Source organism: Rhincodon typus, chromosome 25 (genome assembly GCF_021869965.1).
Source record: "Rhincodon typus isolate 14 chromosome 25, sRhiTyp1.1, whole genome shotgun sequence".
In the NCBI taxonomy this organism is placed as follows: Eukaryota; Metazoa; Chordata; class Chondrichthyes; order Orectolobiformes; family Rhincodontidae; genus Rhincodon; species Rhincodon typus.
Window position 1 is genome coordinate 10919588 of NC_063356.1, and position 10531 is coordinate 10930118.

The following is a 10531-nucleotide window of genomic DNA, read 5'->3' on the forward strand; positions in this document are numbered from 1 at the left end:
ACAATATATGCCCAAGTACAGATGAGCATAACCGAGGTATCAGTTTCAGCTGAATATGAGAATCCAGGCACACTAAATGTCTGGAGCTGTTTTGCTCAGATTCAGATCTGGTTATGTTCATTAAGTGCTGCTGCCTTATTTACACTGAGCCCTGCACGTGGCAGGGTCAGTCTACAAATCCAGGATAAAACTTGCCCATCCACATCAACTACTCACTGGACAGAGTCATCACAAAGCCTCTCTTTTCAAGTGGACCTCAAGATTATACAGCTGGCTTTTAGTAGAGATCAGTCTTAGCATATGCTTACATTTTAAAACTTGTGTGCATTCACAAACCTTTTGCTTTCTAACATTACAGGTATTGGTCAGGCTACATCCAGCCTTAAATCTTCAAGTTGTATTTGTCATCACATGCCGACTGATTTTGAAGCCAGAGTGAATATGTAAATAGAATTGAGATTATGAAATCAGGCTGAAATTCTGAGATGTAACTAGCCTCATTCATAAACCTTTAACAGCCTTTTCTTGCTTCCCAAAATTAATGTTTGATAATTTTGGCAAGAACACTGTTTCTGTTGCTGTATAATGCTTACACAAAAAAGGAGAAAGAATTCTCTCCCCATACCTTTGTGGTTCCCCCAGCTGACATCACGTTTCTTTCAAAGCTCTCTGGAGCCAGTCACAACTTAAACAGCCCAGATGGTACACAAAACAGCATACTCAAACAAGATGAAAACAGAAAATGAGGGCTTATCAAACAGTAGGTCACTAGCCCACTGCAGAAAGTTTGGGGTCAGGAGCACAGACAGCAATGGCTGTTCTTGGAGCTTCACCAGAGTACTAAAATTGTAAGGCGCCTTGAAACCCTCATCATGCGTTGCAATTGCTCACATGGCCTAACGTTTAAGGCCTGATTCCTGCTCCAAAAGTCCCAGTGAAAAAGGTGGGATTTTGTTTATTTAAAACTGAGTTATGTGGTCTCAATGCTGAAGAGCCCATATCAGAGCACAAATCACCCATGATAGTCAGCCACAACGAGATATTAATAGTATTTGCATCTGTATGGGCACGAATAATGCCAGGATAAGACCATGAAAAATTGTAACGGCAGTAGGCCATTCAGCCCTCGAGCCTCCTCCACTATTCAATAGGACCAGCCATGGTCCTATATTCAAGTCCCTTTCCCCAAATTCCTCTATTCCCTTACCGATCGAGAATCTGTCTCAGCCTTAAAATGTACACAAGAACCCAGCCCTTGCAGCTCTCTGAGGCAAGGAGTTCCAAAGAGATTCAACCCTCTTATAAGAAATTCCTGCTGATCGCAGTCCTAAATTAGCAACCTTTTAACCTGAGACGGTGCCCTGTGGTCCTAGACTGTCCCATGAGAGGAAACATTCAGCATTTACCCCGACAAGCCCATTAGGAATCTTTTATATTTCAATGAGATCACCTCCCATTCTTCTAAATTCATACATGTTCTGTTAGATTATCTCTATGGTACAGCTGCCCATTTGAGAATGATGTCCCCATGCACAAGCTTAATGATATCACCGCTTGTGCTATAGCATTAATGATGTACACTGCCATTTAAAAATCCTGCAGTCTAAAAAGCATCTCTTTCTCAGGTTCTCCACTCTCTGGGGGTCACAGCAGTAATCAAGCCTCAAAAATGGGGTGATAATAGGAAATTTGGGTAAGCACAAGCCTAAATTAAATTACTGTGGCAAGATTGGGTTGTTGAAACATATTTATTAGGCAGCAATATTGTTTATGTACGTACCCTATTGATCAATTGTTCACATGTACATTGAGCTTTATATATAATATCTTATCACCAATCTCCGTATGTCTGACCAATCAGTTGCATTTTCAAATCCTTACATTTTGTGTTTAACCTGCACTATCCCACATAGGCAAAGGCAGGCCTGCTCAAAAAAATGTTTACAGTAACACAAACAAGTGGCATTAGCTGTAACAACAAAAGCTATAGCTGTACTACAGGTACAGATGTGACGAGGGTACCTGCTAGAGAACTATCAGCTGACAGAATTCTAATTCCCTGTTCAAACTATGCTACTTTCCAGGGAGAGTGGAGCTCAGCATGTGTAAGCACTACTGAACAATACTTTATCCTTTTGGGAGAACGTTGAAGATATTAATCAGCTGTTTTAATCTTTAAACCCTTTAAATAAAAGCCTGGTAGACCACCTGCGTATATTTTAAATTAAAAAGTAAGCTCTGCTGTTATAATGCCCTTGTTTAATCAAATGCAAGATGCGAAATCCATGTTCAATCAACAAAATTTGTAGTATTACTGGTCATTTGATAATCAGCTTTTAAGAATGTAGGCCCATTGCATGATTCTAGGCTTTGAAAGGGCAATAACATAGAAGCTGTTTGTACACATTCCTAATTTGAGTTCCTGACCCAAGTACCACAAGTAATCATGCAATGGTTGTTCATATTGTTGTCCCATTGGCTTAAATTCAGGTTTATAAATACACTTAGTTCAACCATCAAACAGAGTTAAAATCAAACCAAAAAGAATTGTTTAAAACAAATCTGTGGATGGCAGCTTTGAATTGATGGTACTTTTTGACATGTTGTTGACAGAAATCATCTGCTCAATGTTTATTGAAAACAATACATTTGAGCAAAATGTAATATTCCTTCAGAAAAACCATAATTATTTAACACTGTACCCTGCAATTTTGTGTACCAAGATATTAATACAGTAAGAGATGGTGGTACACAACTAAGATGCATAATCTGCTGCATTGTGAACTATTGCAACCCAGGTCGTCAACTGAAGCTCGTGATCACAGTCACACTAACATTAAAAGCATTCAGCTAAGAGTGACAATGAGGGAGGCAGTAGTGTAGTGGTATTATCAGTAGTCCAGGGGCCCAGATTAATGCTCTGATTCACTGGTTCAAAGTTGGTAAAATTTAAAATGACGAACAAATCTGGAATACAGAACTAGTCTCAGTAACAGTCTCATGAAACTTAATTGTTTTAAAAGCCCATAGATTTCAGTAATGCACTTTAGGGAGGGAAATCTGCCCTCCGTACCTTGTCTGGCTGACATACAGCTCCAGCTCAATGACATGGTCAACTCTTAACTGCACTCTGCAATGATCCTAGCCAGCCACTCAGTTCTAGGGGAATAACAAGTGAACAGAAATGCTCGCTGTGCTGGCAACACCCACGTTCTAAAGAAAGAATTTTTAAAAACCTACAATTTTTATCTAAATCGTTTTTAAAAAGAACAAATCAGTTCTATGGCCCACCATCTTTTAAGTTACAGCAGAGTGAATTTCCTATAAAAACGCAAGCAGACATCTAACTGTTACCCTATTTTACACTGCACAACACAATGCTACAGGAGCGTTTGAAAGTGATGTAAATGAATAACTGGAATTCAAGAATGGGTTTGGAAATTTGTATCATATTGATGTCAAAACATCAGAATCCACATATATAAAAGTTATCACAATGTTTGACCAAAACAGATCATATTTTCCCAAACCTGTCCCAAGACAACAATATTCAATCTTTTATTATTTAAAAGATGCCAAATCAGCATTCATCCTTCATGTTTGTTTTATTATTGATAATGTTGAAATAGCATTACTCTTGACAAACTATCAATGTGGCTTAACAAGGTCTCAAATAAATGGGTTTCACGCAAGACATTTACTATCACAAGGCATGTGCATTTCTGTGTACCATTTACAAGATGCACATCAATAACTCAAAATCTCCATCAATTGCACCTCCCAAACATGCGACCACTACCACCTAGATCATGGATAGCAAGCACATGGGAATGCCACCACCTACAAGCTCCCCATGTAGTCACTCAATATCCTGACTTGGAACAATATTACTAATCTTTCAGCATTGCTGGGTCAATAATCTTAAATTCTCTACTTAACACTATGGATGTACTTACATTACATGAAATGGAGTGATTCAAGGCAGCTGCTCACCACAAATGTCTCAACTGCAATTAAGAATGGGCAATAAATGCAGACTTTGCCTGTGCCACCCACATCTCAAAAACATTTGCTGCAAGACTTTCAATACTATCTCAAAGTATGAAGTGTACACGCAACACATGCCAGTTTAAATAATGACACTAGAAATTTTGAATGAATTGAACACAGCTCAAATATGGAAAGTTTTGCAGGATTTGGGAGTGGGGTGGGATGTGAAGGAGAGAGAATGGGACTAACGAGATTCATCTTCCCAGGAGCCAGTTTGCAATGGAAAAGGGCCATTTTGCCTGTGTTATACTGTTCTAATTTCCAAATGGTCATTTTCAAAAGCATGTCTCTTCAACATAACACTGGAACTTAGCCAAATAAGGTTGACTACACAAAAAGAATAAACTTGTAATACATTTCCTCATATCCTGCCTAGACACTCTACATAGAGATTGTGCTAGAACTTCCCCCAAAACCACAAACTTTGGAACCAAAATGCTCAAGGGTTTTCAGGGTTTTTGAAATAATAATGGCCTAGGTGGTATTATCACTAGATTATTAATACAGCGATCTGGGAAATGTTCTGGGGATCAGGGTTTGGAATCCTACCATGGCAGATGATGGAATTTGAAATCAATTTTTAAAAATCTGAAATTAAAAGTCAAATGACCATGAAACCATTATGGATTGTTGGAAAAATTCATCCAGGTTTCCTTATGCCTCTCAGAGTGAAATCTGTCATCCTTAACTGGTCTGGACTTCATGTGACACTAGACCCACAGTAATGCAGTTGACACTCAACTGCCCTCTGGTTAAGTAGCTGGCTAATTAGGGGTAATTAAGGTCCAAGCCTAGCCAGAGACATCCTCATCCTGTAAATGAATTTTTAAAAAGTAGTGCTAACCCCACAAAAATCAGGCATAAACACTGAACAATGATATTTCCTGCTCCACAACTTTATAAGGAAAAAAGGAGTTTTCAAACATGCAGTAATGTAAAATCAATGTTGTGCTAATAAAGAAAAAACTGATTCAACTTTTATAGTGAACAAGGTTAACTGAAACGGTGGCCCAACCCAGTTGTCATTTCTGATTTTTATATTTCTTTCCCAGGAAAAAGAATCTAGCAACTCCTCAGTATATGTTTCCTGACAAAGCACAATTTTAAAAAAATTTGAAGAAAACTGATATTATAAGCAACCAATGCTATAATCGCAAAAGCATGACCTAATGGCTATTCAGGGTCCACCCATCCGGTGTTCTTATGTAGGAAACAGCACACACGTACCAGGTTTCACAGTGCTAAACGCCAGACAGGAAGAGTTACTTTCCTACTTGTCACTATTTTGCACAACTGTATTTACAGTACCTCAAAAGATTACAGATTACACTTCCTCCTTCTCCAGGTCTTCATCCTGTAGTCATCCACCATTAGGAGATCAAGCTATGTGCCCATATTGAACATCCAACCAAATGGAAAAACTATGTGGTTCTGATATAATGCAGTATAAATTATTGACACAGACAGAAGAGCTTAACTCGTTTGATTTTAGGAATTAGAAATTAACATTGGTATCTCATCAGTGGAATGCTCCTACTGGTCACCATTCCCTAGATTCTGCATGCCCCTCACTGGCAATACAGGCAAGCTGAATCAAAGTGTTTGTAAACCTGGCATTACATTTGACCAAAGTTGAACTTTCAACCGCATATTCATTGTAAAAACCACAAATTCTACTGCTTTAAAATCTCAAGGCTCCATCACTGATTCTGCTCATTGAAAACCAAAACCCTCATCCATACCTTTGTTATCTCGACTTTAGCATGTTAAATGAACCCCTGGCCTACCCTCCCGCATTCAAAGCTATTGCTCATATCCCAAACAACACCATGTCCTGCTCAGCCATCACCATCTAGTTTTTATTAAAATTCTCAACCTTATTTACAAATCTTCCCATTGCTTTGCTAGTCCATTCTTTTGTAACCTAAACTTCTGCAGCTCTGCAACCCCATATCAGGCATAACACTCAGCACTTAATCACACATATCACATCCTGAGTTCAGCTGATTTGGAGGGTGCAGATGAATTAAGGAAATGGCATAGCAGCCATTTTTGTACAGGTATCAGATACTGCCCTCTCACAATACCTTATCCAATGCTCTAAACTGAAACAAGTAGTACCAACAGATTATGCAATCTTGGGAGCAATCACAGGTGAACTGTTAATTCCTCACCCAGCATTCGTATGCAAGCGCACTTAAGAAAAGCAGCATTGAAACATCAACTAGCAGAATAAATCTTCTCCACCATTCAATAGGACCATGGCTAATCCTACGTTTCAACACCACATTCCTGCTTTTCCTCTATTCCATCTGCTGCCTTTAACATCTGGGCAGTCGCTGGACGGGGCAAAAAGCTTGGCTGATTCTGTCCTACACAGGAAACTGTGGACTAAAGCACAACAGCCAGCCAAGAAATGCAGCCTGGGGACTGGATCTTTCCAATCTGGATACATGAATGCTACACTAAATTGCCAAATGGTTTAGATTCGCATTGATAAACAAAATTGAACATTTCATCAAAAGCTTGCATGATGCTGAAGAATGTTGATATATTAAACTAAAACAATTAAATATGATGTGACATTTTCTGAAATAAACTGGGACTTTTTTTTTTACATTAGGCATTTCACCAGTTGTACCCCACAGATTCAAAATGAACTCCTCTGATTGCTTTAAGTCAAAATAAGGAAGGCAGCTTATGAATTGACAAGACGCTGAAAAAAAAGCAAAATAACTGTGGATACTGCAAATCAAACAAAAGCTGAAATTGCTGGAGAAACTCAGCAGTCTAGCAGCATCTGTGGAGAGAAAGCAGAGTCAACGTGGAGTCCAGTGACCCTTCTTCACTGGACCAAAAACATTGCCTCTTTCTCTCCACCAATGCTGCTTGTTGGGTTTCTCTAGCAATTTCTGATTTTGCTATAGAACTGACAAGAATCTACTCTGGATCCTCTCTAATACCTTAAAACACTTAGTGCTTATTGAAAAATCTGAAACAAAAATCAAAGCTGTACCTTACTCTTCTGAGACATTCTTCTTCCTTTTGTATTCTGCAGAATAATTCCCCAAGCGCTGTTATTTGTAATTTTGTGTTTCACAGCCAACTCATTTCCTAAGGATTGAATTGGTTTAACCCCCACCCACAGCTTTAAGTAAACCTCACTGTTAAACAGATTTAGTCACCTGATCCAATTTCCTTTAAACCTTCCAGAAGCGTTCACAAAACTCCTTTCGTATTAACTGATTGTGAAATTTGATATTTAAATTCTTCAGCATGCAACATTTATTTACGGCCCATTATAAAGCAAAGGTTGTTCTTGATGTATCAATTAAACAATTAGCAATATTTATACAGGCAAGGGCATTTGGTTGTCTTAGATATCAGCCAGAGGCTAAATTTTCCATACAATACCAACACCAGTATCACACATTTGTATCTATTAAAGGGCAATGTCTGAAAAGCCTGATAGAAACATCTTCTAGTAACATATGCACCAAATGCATCAAATTTTGTCACCATTTTGGTGGTGGTGATACATAGTGTGCATGACTTTCTGTTCTTTCCTCTATCTTAAAGATTCCCTTCTCCTTTAATTGCAATGCAGTGGTTATTACAACAATAGAAAGTAATGCATTTCATGGCATACAAGTGTTCAAAGCAAACAGTTCAAATAGAGCTTACTCAAATACTTGTATGTACCTGAGCCAACCAAAAACTTTGAAGGTCAAATACATTTTTTTAAAAATCCTTACAACTCAGCCTTGAATTGAAGGTACTTTCATCGCACTGCTCATGTGGGATGGATTGAAGTGTGTGCTAAACAGTTAAGAACCAAAGCTTCCAACTTAGAAAGAATTTTTGCCAACTTTTGCACAGTTTGTGTTAATCACATGGTGATCCCTTTTCAATTCTACACTTTTATTCATCACTACTGCTGTTACAGCAGCAGTGAGCTGCTAAGGGCAATCAATTAGTTCCTCAGTCTTTTTTAAAAAAAAAACTATTTTATCACTAGAAGATAACTGTACTTAAAAAGGAGTCCAAGTCCTCATTTTAATGAGAGCTTTATTTCAGTTAACCACACTCCATAAAAGTCTCACCCCACTGCTTACTAGTTTCCCCCCCCACCACATTTTATACAGTTCTCATCCAACTCACCCTTAATAAATACATCGTCACCCTGTTCCCTTGCTCCATTCAGTCTTAGGTATCCTTTCAGGACCTTTTTAAGATGATAGCAAAAAATTCTCTAGTTTTCTGAAAAACAGTGCCTTGCCCCCTAATGTCATTCAACACCACAGCAGCTTCCTTAAATCAGTCACAAAGATTATCAGTAAGATTACTATTTGGAAAAGTGAATTAGCTGCAAACCACAAATATATGGATCTACACCTATTAAAATGGACAATGGATTGAAACCTAACCCTTCAAGTCCAATTCCAAGGAAATCATCATGTCATAGTTCCTGTTCACCCCCAGGAAAGCCCTCACAAGAAATGCAAAGTTGAACATTTAATTAAAAGTCACTGATTGGTGCATTGCGTAGCAAATGGCTGATCCCTGAAGGCTCAATGAAATAGCTATCTTATGATCTAACTATATACCCACTTTAGGCATTTTGTTTTAAAATGCCTATTTAGCTTTAAAGAGCACAGACTTAGCTTTAGAAAAGAATTTTTACTTTAATAAAGGATATCTTGTTACCAAAGGTTGATTGACATCATTAATGTCTATCACAAAACCCCCTCACACACACCTGCATTCACCACAGGTACACCACCGTTTCTTAAAAAGTATGTACTGAAAACTTCAGATGCACAAAACGCAAAGACCTTGATCCATGATTTGCGAATCTAAGTGCAGAGACAAAAGCCTATATTAAAGTCTGACAAAGTTTAAAGAATCCAAACATACACAAGGCAACCAATTACCAAGAACATGATAAATTAGATTATCAGACTCTAAAGGCATTTTGTTTAAATAAATGTTGATGTAACATAGTAACTTTCTCTAAAGCAGGAAAGTGAGAAAGTAAATCTTCAAGACTGGCATTCAATCCCATTTACTGGACCAATTTAAAAAATAAGTTAAAATACAACTATTACACAGTACAGAGACCCAAGGTAAGTCCATGGAGAATTGAATTCCTTGGGACTTTACTTTAAAGACTGGCACAATTTTGCCAGTTAGGTCAGATTAAGTGACACACAAACTAAAACACAGGACTACTTGAGTGAGGAAGGAAAAACATGACCAAATCCAAAGGACAAACACAATTTATTCATAGATAAATTCAAAGAAATTGATCCTTCCACCTTCTAAAAGAACTCATGAATGCTAGGTGCCATCAGCTCACAAAGTTGGAAGAGAAGTGAAGAGACACAACAGGGGTGCAGCATAACAAGGTGTGGAATGATGATTATTAGTAACATTTGCACAAGTTTGCCACTGCTGACATTCCTCCAATCACATCCCACTTGAGTCACTATATAAAGAAAGCTATTTTGAATGGATTGGACTTTAAAACCACTCAGAAGTTTCTCAAACTTTACATCATTTTCAAGCTGAGATTTACATTAATCCTGGAAGCCATACAGCAGATAATGTAACAAAATGAGGATGTGTGTATGTACAATAGAGGCAATATGCAGATGGTGGTTTGAGACTAACTATTCCATCAAAAACAAAACAGATGCTGAGTCAATCACTTTTTGAAAAGGCATAATACTTTCTTAAAAGGACATATTTCATGTACAAACATTACCAGGAAATCCCCTTTAGGCTACCTTCCTTTCCAAAAAAAAGGCAAAAAACCCAACCACATCAGGATTATAAAGCTATTAAATTGATAACCACATAAGGTCAATAATACACGTGGGTAGACTCTCTTCACTTTGGCTCCATTTGCTTCAGAGAGTAGATGCCATCAGCATGAATGAACTCTAGAAGAACTTACAGACACATTAAACTTTTAATTACTACACGTTTTCTATAAGAAAAGGACATGCAGGCAAAAGGGGTGCGGACGTATATGCAGTGACTGCTAGAGAGAGAGGGGTACGGGTTGGGTGGAGGAGAGGAACAGAGAGCGCGACAGCGTGAGAGATCAAAAAACAGAGAAAGATCCTGAATACAATTGATTCCGATACAACGCGATCTCGCGTTATAAGAAAGGCGCGCAACAGCTGCACTATTTAAATTAATGGGGCCAGAATCGCATTATAGCCAATACGGCTAAGGAAAGTTCGCGTTCTACAAATAGCTATCTAAATTATTCCAGAGATAGTAGGAACTGCAGATGCTGGAAAATCTGAGATAACAAGGTGTAGAGCTGGATGAACACAGCAGGCCAAGCAGCATCAGAGGAGCAGGAAGGCTGACGTTTCGGGTCTAGACCCAAACTTTTCTGAAGGGTCCAGACCCGAAACTCAGCTTTCCTGCTCCTTGGCCTGCTGTGTTCATCCAGCTCTACACCTTG

General features: G+C 38.4%; 1 protein-coding gene across 2 annotated transcripts in view; it reads right to left on the reverse strand.

Moving 5' to 3' along the window:
* Window positions 1–10531, reverse strand: part of LOC109931795 (S-adenosylhomocysteine hydrolase-like protein 1) — an 89482-nt gene that overhangs the window by 45482 nt on the left and 33469 nt on the right. The window contains exon 1 of one of the 2 annotated variants that reach the window (XM_020531056.2): window positions 7067–7136. The exons of the other annotated variant lie outside the window; for it this stretch is intronic. Within the exon in view, the coding sequence (XP_020386645.1) occupies window positions 7067–7084 (18 nt within the window). The 5' untranslated portion in view covers window positions 7085–7136. Of the gene's footprint in view, window positions 1–7066; window positions 7137–10531 lie in introns of those variants that run through there. 2 annotated transcript variants of the gene reach the window in all.